This window comes from Sciurus vulgaris, assembly GCF_902686455.1.
Source record: "Sciurus vulgaris genome assembly, chromosome: 4".
Taxonomy (NCBI): domain Eukaryota; kingdom Metazoa; phylum Chordata; class Mammalia; order Rodentia; family Sciuridae; genus Sciurus; species Sciurus vulgaris.
In genome coordinates this window covers 26,415,281-26,431,349 of record NC_136464.1, presented here as the reverse complement: position 1 = coordinate 26,431,349, position 16,069 = coordinate 26,415,281, and the positions used below count along the sequence as shown (strand labels likewise).

General features: G+C 42.6%; 1 protein-coding gene across 2 annotated transcripts in view; it reads left to right on the top strand.

Annotated features, from left to right (window-relative positions):
- Nucleotides 1-16,069, top strand: part of WBP1L (WW domain binding protein 1 like) — a 54,914-nt gene that overhangs the window by 27,192 nt on the left and 11,653 nt on the right. For both annotated transcript variants that reach the window (XM_079136346.1, XM_079136347.1), the window contains exon 2: nt 14,661-14,763. In XM_079136346.1, the coding sequence (XP_078992472.1) occupies nt 14,661-14,763 (103 nt within the window). The remainder of the gene's footprint in view (nt 1-14,660; nt 14,764-16,069) is intronic.

Here is a 16,069-nt window from a genome sequence, read left to right as displayed (position 1 = left end):
AGAGTGGGACACACATTGACTTCTTTTCCTGAAAGTGGCTTAGGGTTTACTGGTGCTGTGTTGCTTATAAAACAGTGGTTTCCCCAGGTCTTCCATCAAGGAGGCCAGAGTACTTGTTATTGTTTGGTTCTCTTGCTTAACACGTGTTTCCAGGAGCTTCCACTGAACTGTGACACATGTATGGTCCCAGTCTTGGTTTCCAATACTGGCCAACTTATCGTGTGACTTTTTTCTTTCTCTCTTCTTCCCTCTCTCACTTCCTAACGATTGAACCCAAAGGCTCTCCATTACTGAGCCATATTCCTAGCCCTTTTATTTTGAGGAAGTGTCTCACTTAGTTGTTGGCCTCAAACTTATGATCCTCCTGCCTTAGCCTCCTGAGTCAACAGGATTACCGGTGTACACCACATCTGGCTCATGTGGTTGTCATCAAGGGTTTGGAATTCTCTCATTACCCACCAGGTAGTGGTGTGAACACTTGTGACTTTCTACTCTTCTGGTTGTGGCTCTGGAGCAGGATGGAGAGGCCTGGGTTACACTGGAGTAGACTGCCAGCAAAAACGGAATGTGTAATCCCTCCTTTGTCTCTAGGTGAAGTTCTGGATTTATGGGCCAGGCTCAGGTTGTGCTGGGTTACTGTCACCCTGTCATGGACTGAGAGCCATGGTTTGGTTTCTCACCAGTCATGCAAAAATCACCTGACAGTTTTAACCAGATGATCACTTCACCCTCTGCTTGTATTGTGTAACTAAGAGGCACAGGGAAGGTTGGGGAGAATTGACTTGCAGGGTTACTTGACGCCTTTGTCCCCAGGTCCAGTACTTTCTGAAGGTTTTTATTTTGTCTTGTTTGGTTTGGTTTTCCTCCCTCCTAGACCAGTTACATTTGTGAGATTGATATCAGTCCTGTCCTGGGAGAATTTAGAGTGTGGAGCCCATGAGACAATCAGGGAACAAGACTGGACGAAACAAGATTGTATGGTGCAGTTTGGCTAGAATAGTGCCTTTAAACTCGGGGCACTTTTACCCCCATGTGACACTTGGCAATGTCCACAATGTCCAGATAGTGTTGGTTGTCACACTTGGAGTGGGGGCAGTGACTACTGCTCTCTAGTAAATAGAGGCTGTGAATGCTGCTAAACATCTTACAATGTACAGGAGAGTCCCTACAACAAAGGATCGTCTGACTCTGTGTCAGCAGTACCAAGCGAGAGACCATGGGATAGAAACTACTGACATATGACCATCTGCTGTGCTTAGGGCTGTGAGTCACAGGCCTGAGGGAATGTGGACCAGGTTGTTTTAATAAAGGGAAATCAGGTGGACCTTTACCTGCTGCATTCTAAGCCTTATATGTCAATCACCTGCCCAGAAATTTAGCATCTTTTTTTTTTTTTTTTTTTTTGGGCAGAGGAAGGGTACTGGGGATTGAACCCAGGGGTATTTTACCACTGAGCTACCTCAGCCTTTTTTATTTTATTTTGAGACAGCGATTCTCTTAAGTTGTTCTGACTGGCCCCAAACTTGTGATCTTCCTGTCTTAGTCTCTCAAGCCAGTGAGATTATAGGAGTGTGCCATGATGCCTGGTTTGAGATTTAGAATCTTGACATCTTGATTGCCCCTTCATCAGCAGGTGATGACTGAAGTCATTTTGTGTGTGTGTGTGCTGGGGAGGGGGGCAGTAAATAAGACCAAGCCTTTCTGGAACTACAATGTCCTCTCTTTGAGCAATCTGGACAACCACTCCCTCATCAAAGCAGGATCTCTCAGTAGTACCTAAATAAGCTCTACAGCTTGTGGTACTGTTAGGCTAGAGTTATTTTAAGAACAGGGCACATTTCAAGCAGGTACCTATTGCTGTGATGTGAGTTTACTGTAATCTATTTCTGATAACAATACAACTCCTCCCCCTTTTCTAAGTCATCTGAGTCTGTTTTAATCTTTAAGTGCAAGGCCTTACACTTCAGAAAGTTCTTGTATTCTTTTAGTTTTGCAGAGGCTTTTGGAGACAACCTGTGTATTCTGAAGACTTCTTTTATGTTGTGTCTGCAGTGAGACCACTTTTAATGTGACCCTTTGTCCAGGTAGAAGTAAACAGTTTCCTTAAACAGGGTTGAATGTTGTCCTGATCATTAATCTCCAGTTCTGGGCTTTAGGCAGTCAGGCAGGCGAGTCCCATTGTGAAATTTCTTTGCTTCCAACAAAAGCCTGCAGCTGTAGGATGGAACTGCTGAGGAAAGATGGGGTTACATTGAGAGTTACACTTAAGATGAGGAATGAGATGTGGCATGTGCTTTTCTCTATCAAATGAAACTGATGTGTCTCTTTTTATATATATAAGTATTTTTTTTTAGTTTAGATGTAGATAGACCTTTTTATTTTATTCATTTATTTATATGCGGTGCTGAGGATCGAACCCAGTGCCTCACACATGCAGGCAAGCACTCTGCCACTGAGCCACAACTCCAGCCCCACTGGCGAGTCTCTTAAAGTATATCAGCCACAAGTTAACTTGTAACTTTAATATTTTAGATCCCTTTGAAAACAGTACCTCTTTTCTTTTTTGTAGGATAAATTTTCCTCTTCTTTCTAGGCAAATAAGTGGGTATTTTATTTGATCAAGAGCCATTTTCAAGATGCAGTTAAGACATTGATGACTTAGAACCCAGTCACAGAATATGGAACCAAAAGTTAGAAGAGCAGGATTTTGACAGCCTGCCTGAGCCACAGTGTTAGTGTTGGTTTCCTTGTCCACATGGGGGTGGCAGCACCTCTTTTGACGTCTTGCAGGGTTCTGACTGGCAGACTGGAGACTTGAAAAGCTTGAGCACTCCACAAATGTGAATGACCTGTATTAGTTACATATATACCTGTATTTATGTATGTGTGCATATCTTGTTCCTCCTACACTATAAATCATTTTTTTAAAAAAAATGAATTCTGTTGATTAGATTATGATTACTTTTGAAGGAACAAAGTGAACTTGAATATTTAGGAAACTTTCAACAATAAAAATTGAACCATAAATTTAAAAAATAAAACCTAATAGTTGAGTTATTACAGAGTGCCTCAAAGGCAAAGTCCCTGCCTTATCTGTGGCTTTTGTGCTTGTTAGCATCCCACATGTAAGTTTAGGATAACCTCCAAACATTGAATTCTCTCCACTTGGATTTAGGTCCAAAAAACTTCCCTTGACTGTGTGATTGCTCTGAACCCCAGTTTCCCATAACAAGGGGAATAAATGACATTGGTAAAAACACTTTATCTAAGTCAGGTTTGGTGACATACACTTTAAATCCTAGTAACCCAGGAAACTGAGGTAGAAGGATCCCAAGTTCAAGGCCAGCCTTGGCAACTTATAGATACTTTGTTTCAAAATAAAATATAAAAGGACTGAGGATATAGCTTAGTTGTAGATTGTACTGGTTCGATCCCCAGTACTGCAAAACAAACAAACAAACAAACAAAAACTCACCCAGTGCTCAATACATGCAGTCACTTGGTTCTCTTTCTCATGCAGTGTGGTAGGAGATCCTCTGGTTATCAAGAGGGGCTCCCCTGATGCAGCATTGGAACCACCTTTTTTGTTGAGGTACCTATTTGACATGGTGCTGCTTGAGCCTCAATGAGGAGAATTCAGATTCCTGCTGCTTGTATTTAGGCCTCTGTAATTTGCCTTAGCCTCCAGGTGAGGGCATGAACAATCCACTTCTGAACTTTGGAGGAGATAAGCGGGTGCCCACAGGGACCAGCCATGACATGATTGAGTCAACTAAAGGGGATCATTGGACAGAAGGGGCATGCGGGGGATCACTGAGATTGTGATGGAGCTGGAAGTTCTACCCCAGTCTCTCTGACCCTGGAAGGGTGTGTGTGGGTCTTGATTTTCTCTTTTTTTGCGGTGCTGGGGACCGAACCCAGGCAAGCACTCTACCGACTAAACTATCTCCCCAGCCCCTTGATTTTCTAGAGAAAACTGGAAATCTGGATTATTATGTGAATTATCCTCATTTTAAAATGTTGCTAGTTAATACATCTTTTTAAAAGTTGAAGAATGTAACATGTGGATATAGACCTGTCTCATGGGGTCAGCTGCTCTGCCAGCGTGCCTCCTGCTACTCACCAGCACTGCTGCATGCTGCCTGCTTTTTTGGCCCTCAGTTCTCTGCAGCAGCCTTTGCTAAAGAAGCCACACTTCTCAGTGCCTTCTGTGGCAGGAGAGTACAGTGATGTGGGATTGTTATCAATATCTTGAGGCAGCACTGCCTTTCTATCTTCATCAAAGGGGGAGAGAGTGTTACAGTAACCTGGTGTCCTGTGCCACTGCAGCCAGTCAGACGCCACAGGCCTGCATATGCTGGTATATCAGCAAGTAGACCTTAATAAAACCATAGGATATGTTGCACTTCTGATTTTCACTCTGGGATTTTCCTACCAGGGTCAAGTGGCTTTTTTCTGAGTTTGTTAATCAGGTTCCTAATAGCAACACAGGAAATGGATTTTAATTTATTTGCTGGCTGCTCCATTTGGGGACTGTTTAGTGAGGATCCAGTTGCAATGCAGCTTTGGCAATAGCAGTACTGGCATGGGTAGGGAGTGTACCTAACTAATGTGTCACTTCTTTTTAAAATTTATGTTTATGACCTATTGTTTATGTGTGTGTGTGTGTATATATAAAATGAGGCAGAGAGAATATAAATAATCTCATGTGCCTTGATTCTAAGTAGGTACTCTTGGGGGTTACTGTGTTGGGACATGTTTGGGATTCTAGGAAGATCCCAGACATGTTTTAGAGGTTCTCAGACTTGTGTATTTGTGATGAGCATAACCAAGGAAGTGTGTTTAAAAGGGCAAAATTTCAGTCACTGTCCTCAGAGGTTCTCTCTTTTTTTGGGGGGGTCCCAGAGATTAAACTCAGGAGCACTTGACCACTGGACCACATTCCCAGCCCTATTGTATTTTATTTAGAGACAGGGTGTCACTTAGTTGCTTAGTGCCCCACTGTTGCTGAGGCTGGCTTTGAACTCGTGATCCTCTTGCTTCAGCCTCTGTAGCCGCTGGGATTATAGGCATGCACCATGTTGCCGAGCCAGAGGTTCTCAATCTACATATTTAACAAATACCCATGTGATTTTGGGCCCATGACCATAATGGGAGACACAACTCTATTTTGTTGCATTTGTTGTCTTAGTGTATTCATTCTTATTTGGGGGCAAATTCACTGATTTTTTTTTTTTTTTTTTTTTTTATGGCACTGGTGATTGAACTCAGGGGTGCTCTTCCACTGCACTACATCCTCAGCCATTTCATTTTTTATTTTGAGACAGGGGTCTCACTAATTTGCCAAGGTTGTCTTGAACTTGTAATCCTCCTGCTGCTTGCCACGTCACTGGGATTACCGGCCTGTGCCACCGTGCTGAAAAATTCACTTAGTTGTAAGATTCTAGTTTGCTTTGATTCACTGTGTTGCTCTTCCTCAGATTCCTGGACAGTGTCCATCTTTGGGAGGCCCCAGACCACATTGCTCCAGCATGATCTTACAGGCTGAAGTAAATGAACCTTGTGTCCCCCATTTAGCAGGGACCCCAGGACTCCCCTTCAGCAGTACACAGGTACATGCTGCAGGCATATCTGGAAGCAGCAGTTGGCTCTGTTGGTTCTAGGCTTTTCTTAGGTCTGTCACTAGCTCATCTTTTTTTTTGGTGGTGGTGCTGGGAATTGAACCCAGGGCCTTGTGCTTGCAAGGCAAGCACTCTACCAACCGAGCTATCTCCCCAGCCCACTAGCTCCAGTCTTTGGCTTTACCCTTTGGGGATTCTGTAGTAGAGGATGGGGATTGGGTACACCTGAGCCAGAGCCCTTCAGGGTAAACCACGCTGTCATCCCCGAGCAGTGAGGCTGAATCTTCTCAAATAAGATTTGCTGGCTGAGTTAAGGGAGCCTGTCCATTTAGATCAGGCTATTTGTTCTTCTGGAAAATTGTTGAATTCTACCAAAAAGGATAAAACTCCATTCCTAATCTCCCAGTGCACACAAGGCAGAGGCTTGGTCAGCTTCTTAGCAGTGGCTTGCTCTTTATCAGAAGCGATGAAATTGAACTCCTTTAGCTAGATAAGCTTAAAGAGTTAATTATCAGGTGTGATATATAATGTGAAGGGTATAAATGTAGTCTATGGCAATCCTTATTATCAAAAATAGGGAGATTAGATTAACACCTAGGAAAAATATGCCAGGACTCCTGCTGAATTATTATTTTTCCTGAGCTTACTGTCCTTCCCCAGCTCTTCTGTAACCTCCTTCCACCCAATTCACAATTCCTACTCTTGAACAATTGTTTATTTCCATAACTCTTTGAATAGCCTTAAAGTTGAATAGCATCACTTAGTGACACACTGTCTCTAAAATATAAAAAATGGCTGGGGATGTGGCTCTGTGGCTAAGTAACCTTGGGTTCAATCCCCAGTACCAACAAACAAACAAACTGATAGCATCGAATATGTAACAACAGATCCCAATCATTATGTAACACTATAATGTACCAATAAAAAATGGGGGAAAACCCCAGTAGCATTAGGGAGACCATGATGTTAACTTCCTGATTGTGAAAATATAGGTAGATCCACAAAGCTTTAAAAAATATTTTTCATGGCTACTTACATACCTATTTTCTGAGGACCTGGACCTTAAAAATTACATTCAGATTTTGAAGATTGTCTAGAATAGAACAAAAATAGAAGATTCTAAGTTAAAGTGGTATCTGTCTTTCTCATCTAGCCATTTCAAATCTGTCTTATTTTTGAAGACTTTGGTTATGGAGCATTACCAAAATCAGAAAGAACTCTGCTCCAGCAGATGTTCAGTTCTAGATTTGTTCTATTTTCTAGAAAGCCATTTCTAGTTTAAGAATGAAAAGAAACTTGATTTTGTTGCTCACTCTGAAGTAGCAACCAGACTGAGTATTACAAAAAATGGGCCCATGTTGAAAAGTAAATGTGAGAACTGCAAAAATATTTTTATATCTATTAAAATCTCTACCGTAATCTAAGGAAGAAACTATCTGAAGCCAGCAGTGGATTTGTAAGCAATGGTACTTTGTATTTTATTTTAACTCTTGTACAAAACATGTGAGTGAAGTCTGGTCTCTGCTGAACTCTCAGCTCTCCTTTCTCTCTGTCTTCCTGAGATCCACAGTCTAGCCTTTGTTCCTGGAGAACACCAAGCTCATTCCTGCCCTAGTATCTTTGCTTGTGCTCGACATGTCCTCTGATAGAACACTGTTCCTGCAGGTCTGCTTAAACTGGCTCCTTCTCAGAGAGGCCTTTCCTGACCACCCCATTTAACCCATGTTGTCCTGTATTATTATCCTTGTGGAGCTTATTACTGTTTAAATTCTTATTTTATTAGTTATCAGCCTTCTCCACTAGAATGTACTTAAGATCTCTTTATCTTTCTGCAGTTTCTTAAAATGTACTTGGCTGAAAGTTTAAAAAACTACAGTTTTTTAGTGTCTGAAAATTCTTAATCTGTTTTGGAAAATTTTAAATTAGTTTTGGAAATTTTTCATCTCTTTCAATATTGCTTCTCCATTCTCTTCTTTAGCCTCTTGTTTCTAGTTTTCCAATTGTTTTTCTTTTCTTGGTTAGAACCACTTTGCTGAGCATTTTCTCAGATTTATCCTCCAGTTCAAAATTCTCTCTTTAACTTAACCTAATCTCTGTGTAACCCATCTGCTGAATTTTTACTTTTAATAACTATTATTTTTCCACAAGTTTTATTTTTACTTTTCTTCCAAATCTAGTTGGTCACTATCTTTTTTTTTGGTGCTGGGGATTGAACCCAGGGCCTTAGGCTTAGGAGGCAAGCACTCTCCTAACTGAGCTATCTCCCCAGCCCTACTTGGTCACTGTCTCCTTTTTAGTAATATTCTTTTCTTGCGTTTTGATTTTTTTTCCTGTAATCATTTGAATATCTTATCATTTTATCATTTTATATCTTAAAATTTATCTGATCATTCTGTTATCTTAAGTTGTTCCCCCTCACCCCAGGGGGTATTATCCTGTTATTTGTTGAGTTTCCCAAGACTTATTTAAATTGGATTACTTTTGCATACTTTTTAAATTGTAAACTTCTCTTTAAACAGAGCTTTATTTGTGGAACTCTTTCAGAGGGTGGATCTTTTGCCAGATGTCAATGCCTATTGCCAGCCTGGGACCCCCACTTTAAAAAAAAAAATTCTGTTTTTGCAATACTGAGGACTGAACCCAGGGCCTTGCACATGGTGGGCAAGTACTCTATCACTACATCCCCAGCATTTTTTATTTTGTTTTGAGACAGGGTCTTGCTATTTTGCCCAAGCTAGTCTCAAACTTTTGATTTTCCTATTGCAACCTCCCAGGTAGCTGGGTGTATGCCACTGGGTCTAACCTGGACCACTTTTTGTGTTAAATTTTTAGCCTCAAATTCTCAGACCACATGGGTAGTACAATTCAAACCTCAGGTTAGCTTGAGGGAAGGCCTGTGACCACAGATCATTTGAGGAGATACTTTGTCCCCCTCTCCATTCAAATCTTTCTTCTCACTATATGCCAATAGTTTTTTTTTATTATTATTATTAGTTGTTGATGGACCTTTATTTTATTTACTTATTTATATTGCGGTGCCAAGAATCGAACTCAGTGCCTCATACATACTAGGCAAGTGCTCTACTACTGAGCTACAACCCCCAGCCCCTCCCTTTTCCCCCTATTCTGCTCTTCCCCTTTGAGGGTCCCAGCTTTATAATGGGTCTGAATTCCAACTTCCTGTTTCACCTGGGCCCAGGATCAACAAACTACCCTACTTTCCAGGGCAACTGGAAAGGCCTAACCTCATTTAGGACTGTGATGTCTAGTTTCCCCCTATCATTTTTGGTCCCTGGAGATCTTCCTTGCTTTCTTGCAAGCTCAGCTATGTAATTAAAAGATATCGTTATATAGCCAGCATTTCTAGGGGTTTTGTAAGAAGAATTTTTAAAAGTTATCTATCCAGCCCTATTGTTAGACAAAAAAACTTTCCCCTCCCACTCCACAAATCTCTTGCTCCTTAGTGTAGCTGTAGCATCTTACACGGTACCTGGCACATGGTGGGAGCAAGGGAGTGTCAATACATCATTGTTGGCTGTTGGGGAACTGAACATTCCCATTAGGAGTTGGTCCTTTTCCCTGCAGGGAGAGCCGGAGGTGGTGCGCTGTGTTCATCCATATCAGGTAATCAAGATTGGCGTCCTGTGCTTTAGCATCTTGTGAAGGACTTTTAATTTTTCTATTTTTCACTCTTAAACTTCAAAACTCTTATGTTTTCCTAAGGACATGAAGATGATGTGCCATCAACTAGTTGCTAACAGAGTTTTCCAGCCCCATAAATTGGTAAATTAAAACCATGCCTGGGGAACCATTATGGTCCAGTGTCTCTTTTTATGCTGGCACTTAGAAAGTTCTTATGCTGATTAAATTGACCTTTACAGTGGCTCAGCTAAGAATAGCAACTATAAGACATGGAAACTGTTAAGGAAAATGTTATTAGTCTCACAGTTTATGCTGCCACCAAAGAGATAATTTTTTGCATATGTGCAAAAGGCATACTGTTTAGCCTTTTCCATTGTAAAAATGTTCTTTCCAGTTCAATGTTGAACTTGTTTGTTTCTTCTTTGTGCCTACATTTTCTGTTTGGTGACTATGTGAGACCTGTCTCTGGGTCGCTGGTTGCTGTGGTACCAGGACTAAAGGCATAGACCTATGACAAATGAGGATCCTGGTAGTTATAAAAGGCATTCCTGAGGTGAAGGCCTTGGCATAAGAACACTCATTTTTTATGCAGTTTCTTGTCTTTTCTTTCTTTCTTTTTTTCTTTTCTGGTACTGGGTATTGAACTCAGGGGCACTCAACGACAGAGCCAAATCCCCAGCCCTCACAGTTTCTTTTTGAAAAATTCTGTTTCTAGTTTTTTGTTGTTGCTTATTTTTTTGCCATGGAGTATTCATTTATTTATCCATCCATCCATCCATCCCTCCATCCATCCATTCATCCATCCATTCATTCTTGGGATTGAACCCAGGGGTACTTTACCATTGAGCTACATCCCCAACTCTTTTTTATTTTGAGACAGGGTCTTGCTAAATTTCTTAGTTCCTCACTAATTATGCTGAGGCCATAAATTTGCGATCGTCCTGCCTCAGCCTCCCAAATCACTGGGATTACAGTCTTGTGCCACCCACTCACCCAGCTGCTGTGGAGTTATATGCAAATGAAAGATATCTGTAAAATGCAAACCTGGTCTTATTTATCTCCCTATACTCTCAGGTCCCTTCTTACCTACATGCTTCTTTAACCACCTCCTTCTAGACAAAGAACGTTGCCACTGCAGTTTTTCTGCCAGGAATGTGCTTCCCATCCCTCTTCTTTAGTTATGATTTTCTGACCATCCTGTCAGTCTCAATTCAAGCTTGTTTTCCTCCCAGAAGCCATTCTGGACCCTTTTGAATAGCTTCTAGGTCTTTTATAAGCTTAGTTGCAGTTTGATCTTGTGTGATTATTTAATTGTCCTTTGTTAGACTGCAAGCTGCATGAGGTCAACAGCCATGTCTCTTTTTGCTCATTTGCCCATTTTGTCCCCCACCCCAGCTCAGTGCTGGTGCAGTGAAGCACTCAGTAAATGTTGAAGGAAGGAAAGAAGGCCCCACATTCCATACTGGGAGTTCACAAGTATGAGTCCTTACCTTTCCCATCAAAGTTGAATAGTTGATTTCATTTGGTAGAGGTTTTTTTTTATTAAGTGTGGAAAGCAGCCGAAGAGGTATAATGTTATCCAAAGAGGCTGTAGCTTAATGACTAAAAGTTCAAGGTCTAGAGTCAGACAGACTTGATGGCACTACTTCCTAGCTTTGTGACCCTGGCAGGTGACTTAGCCTCTTTGGGCCTCACCTCCCTGTTACTACTCCCTTCCTTGGGTTGTTGTCAAGTTTTAATGAAAGACTACCTGGACAGCGTTTAGAATAGTCCTGGTATCTAGCAAGGGCTTGATACACATGTGCTCTTCTTCCCCTCATCTTCTCCTGCCTTCAGGTGGTCACATAGCCATCTTCTCAGAACAGCACTGTGCTTGTCCTAGGGACAGCAGAGGAAGTAAGGAGACATGGCTCCTGCCCTTGGGGAGATCACAGTTCATCCTCTGGTTCATCCTCTGGAAAAAGGGAGTGGGAGGAATATTTGCTATCCACTATTCAGGACTTGACCTGAATAACATATTGTGTGTAATGAGCTGGAAAATACTTAGTAGTAAAACAAGGATCATCATAAAGAGGGCTGAGAATTTTTTATATTCATGTTTCCTTTGCATTCTCTCCAGTTCTTTTTTCTTTTCTTCTTTGTGTGTATGGAGCAGACTGCATTGCCACAGTGGGCTTTACTGTTTTGAAATAATGCTGTGAAGACAAGGTGCTGGATGGTCTTCTAGCAGTAGAGGTTTACAGAATATTGTTGCTAATAAGAGCACAGAGAAGTAAAGTAACTACCCAAGGCCACACAGTTAATAAACCTGTGTAAGAGCTGGGCTTGAACCCAGATCCAGCTGACTCTTAACCACATAAGCTTTTGCATTCTGAGTCACCTGGAGGTGAGAGCCCTTTTGGTGATCCATGAGTAAATTCCACTGTTCTTTGCTGTTGATTCGAGCAAGAGGAGGCATAGATCTCATGAGCTTTTGCGTTGACTTAAGGCTGTGTGTCAGAGATGGAATGTAGGAGTGGGTAGGATAAAAGGCTTGAGGCAGAGAGTGGTGCTTAGCTTAGGGTTGAAGGAGATGTTAGAGATCATCTTCACTAGACTTAACACCATCGAGTAACTTGCCCTAAGTCCTGTTCCTCTGTAGTGACAGCTGTGTCCAAACCCAAATCTGCCAGGTTTCCTTGCATACAGCAGGTCTTGCTGGAGGGGCTCTCCTCACACTGACATCTCGTGTCCCCCAGTCCTTTACTTCTTCCTTACTGATGGAGCCTGAGCCCACTTCTTGTCTTCCTAACTACCTGCCTTCTTTATTCCCCCTGCAGCAGAAAATGACAGCTCCCATAGCCAAGACCGATGCTAAAGGACTCTGCATTTGAGGAAAGCAGAACACAGGGAACTAGATATACTGGGTTAAAATGTGTTTGAGGAACTGGGTTAAAGCATTCTGCTTTCCCTGGGGAAGTGGAGGCGGAGCAGCAAAGCTGAGTGGGGTCTTGTTTATACCAGGCCTCCTGTCTCGAGACAAGAAGAGCCGAGGGAAGAGCTGACAACAGTAGGTCATGAGAACGCCACTTGTTTAGGTTTCTGATGTGTTCTGTTGCACCCTTCATGTGGGACCAGTTGGCTACCTGGTGCTCAGAGCCTGACCTCATCTGGTGAATTTTCCCCAGGCAGAAGTGTCACTGGATTCTTTTATGTGCCGCCTGTAGGCAGCACAGCCTCTTTTAGAAACTGTGTGGACACTTTGAACTGTGCTCTTGCAAGGCAGTGCCAGAAGAATGGCATTTGCAGGGCCTGGTAAACTTGGGAGAAACTTTTTGATGTCTATGTGAAAGGGGTGTTTTGCTCTGAAGTCGGAGAGGCTGACTGGAGCAAAAGCAGCAAGTGTAGTTCTGTTTTCTCCATCTGCACTGGGCCTCTGAGGAGGCCTCCAATTGCTAGGTGTCTTTTTGCTTTTGGTGGGCTTGGGAAGGTGAAGACAAAGGAGAACACTTTATCATGCATTATTGTCAGAGTTTACAAATAGTTTTTGTGTTTTCTTCTTCCTAAACTCCTTCATACCAGAATATAAGACTTTTAAAGATGAAGAAACATGTGAGGGTATGTGGTAGAGACCTGTACTAGGCCAGGGATCTGGTGTTCAGCACTGATGCTTCTCTTTTCTCCCTGTGGTTTCAGGTGCCTGTCCTGTTGCTGCTTGGCTGTTAGCCCTCTGGATGGTCACTGGAGTGCTTTGTTTATGCCTGTGGCCAAGTAGACAGTGTAGTAAAGCCAGACCCAGAGAGGAGAACCCAGCCATGTGACTTGAGTTTCCACTGGCAGCCATCCGCCCGGATGTGCGCCATGGGCAGGGTCAGCTTGAACAGTTGCAAATACAATCCTGCGGTTTTGAGTTTCTTTGCTGAGCAGGGTTTTCCTTCTTTACTCTGAACTTCTTGAAGATAGGAACATTGTCTTCACCTTTGTATGTCTTTTACCCAGCACAGTGCCTGACACAAAGACCGTGTTCAGTAAATGAATAAAGTCTTGTTGAAAGCCAGTATAGAAGATGATTTACAAGTTTCATCACATGCATGAAGCCAGGCATGGTGGTCCATGTCTATAGTCCTGGCTACTCAGGAAGCTAAGGCAGGAGGATGGCTTGCATCCAGGAATTCAAGACCAGCCTGGGCAACACAGCGAGACCTCGTCTCCAAAAACCCCAAACTAGCCAGGCACAGTGGCACATGCCTGTAATTCTAGTAACTCAGGAGGGTGAGGCCGGAGGACTGCAAGTTCAAGGTCAGTCTCCTCAACTTAGACCCAGTCTTAAAATAAAAAATAAAAAAGGGCTAGGGATGTGGCTCAGTGGTAAAGCACCCCTGGGCTCAATCACCAGTACTGAAAAATAACAACAAAAAACAGTGAGGTTCCCCTCAGAAAAGATAGAAAAGGGTGGCCTCACTTTCTTTATATCCAAGCAGAAGCATTTTGTGTTCCTGTGTTAAACTCAGCTGGTAGGAAAGCAATGATTCTTCTGTAATTAGTAGTATGTTTAATAAAACCAGCTTTTCTGTGAAACTTTCTGGAGCAATTAATGCAGTAGGGACTCCCAAGATTCCATTTAGTCAGTCACTCCTTTCAAACATGATCTCCAAGGTTATTTACAGTGAGATTCAAAAGAGGAATTTTTTTTTAAAAATTGCTCCTCAAATTCTTCAAAAAAGGGGCAACCCAAGCAGGTTCAAGTTCAACTTGCTAGATCACTTTTGCTTATCAAATATCTCTTAAGAATCCTAACTAGATCCAGGATCCATACTGTCCCTATTAGGGACAGCTACATAAAGGACACTATTGAGTAATCATCTAGCAGTTTGCCAAATTCTATTCATGGCACTGGTAGATGGAGATGGAGGTAGACATTTTTAATATATATTTCACATTTAAGATATGAAATGCCCTACCATGCAACCCTAACCTCACCCAATATGGACTTTGAGTTACATAATGCATATGATGTTTTTAGTTAGTTAGTTATAGCAACTCGCTAGCTAGCTAGCTAGATAGGGCCTAGCTCAGTTGTTTAGACTGGCCTCGAACTTGCAGTCCTCCTGCCTCAGCCTCCCAAGTCACTTAGATTACAGGCATGTGCCATTGTGCCCAGTGGGAACCTTGCTGTGTACCTTCGTGTGCTAAGTTCTCTTCCCCCTTGATAAACCTATTTGTTTTCTTAAATCTGTGGTTATTGTGTGGTTCTTTTTAACTTTTTTCTTAAGGAGTAAACACTGGTATAGTTTTGGGGGAGGACATGCAGACAACCAGGAGGAAGGGAGGTAAGAAGGAAAGTGGTGTTTAAAAGCTATAGATTATAGATTAGTATGTTGAGATGTTTTTTGATTTATTTATTTATTTTTTTTCCAGGATAAGGAAGCCTGTGTGGGTACCAACAATCAAAGTTACATCTGTGACACAGGACACTGCTGTGGACAGTCTCAGTGCTGCAACTACTACTATGAACTCTGGTGTAAGTCCTTGCCCAGGAGGTTCTTGGCATCCCAGGGTCCCGATTACTGCCTCTGCTCATTGGGAAACCATGGTCTGGCCAGTCTTTTCTGATTCTCTTAGGGACAGTGTTGGTGAGTTGAATCTGGTTATGGGTACCTGAAGTGATTCCTTTATGGAGGAGGTGGGTTCTGGTGCTCTCTGAATGCCATGGGGCTGAAGACAAGGGAATATGGTCTTGAGCCTCTTTGGAGGCTCAAGCCTGGGGTTCTCCCCGATGCCTTCTCCTGTGTGTGTTGAGAACTTCCTCAGGCCAGTCCTGAAGCCCAGGCTTGTCCTCTTTGCTAAATGAGGTTACTGCCACTGAGCTACTGTGAGTGGCAGGTTGAGCTTTAGATGGCCATAATGTCATTTTATTATAGGATCCATCAGGACTTTCAGAATTCCCTATAGAGCCTCATGGAGCTGCCTCTGTTTTCTTAAAGTCCCTCTCAAAGCAACAGTCTTCCCCTAGGCCCTGGCCTGTGGAATATTTCTCAAAAAAGGGAGTCCTGAGGTTCAGCCCCGTTATTCCTTCCCTAGATCTCACACTGAAGCATCTGGAGTCTTCTTCAGTGTATCTAATCCAGTATTGTCAGCTAAATGCCACTGGAAATAATACTCATCTTGCCATGAATTTGTTTGCGGCCAGGACCACTTTCCTTATCCACAGTTGCATGATTGTGGTAATACTGTGGTCTCTGGGGAGCAACCCAGGGTGGCTTCAACTAACACAGTTTGTACTCTGACCTTCCTGGAACTTAGATGAGATGATGTAGGCTGCTCAACAAAGGATGGGAGGATGCACTGTATGTGATGGCACGTGCCTAATCCTAGCTACTCAGGAGATAGGCAGTAGGATTCCAAGCTCAAAGACAGTCTGGGTAAATTGGTGAGAGTCTGCCTCAAAATAATAAAAAGAGTTGGGATGTAGCTCAGTGGTAGAGTGTTTGCCTAGTGTGTGTGAAGCCCTGGGTTCAGTCAGCAAAACATGAAGGAGTCCTTAGGGCAGAGAAGCCCAAGGTACTGACCTTGCAGTTCTCATAGCTGTCTCTTGAGAGAGGAAACTATTGCCCCTGATTGTGAGCCCCATCCCTGCCTCCGTGTGGACACAAATTTTGGGCTCTTCTGTCAAACTGTGTCACTACTTCTTCTTCTTCTTTTTTTTTTTTTTTGCGGTGCTGGGGATTGAACCCAGGGCCTTGTGCTTGCAAGGCAAGCACTCTACCAACTGAGCTATCTCCCCAGACCGTGTCTCTACTTCTCCCATCACCGTGCCTTCTTTTCCT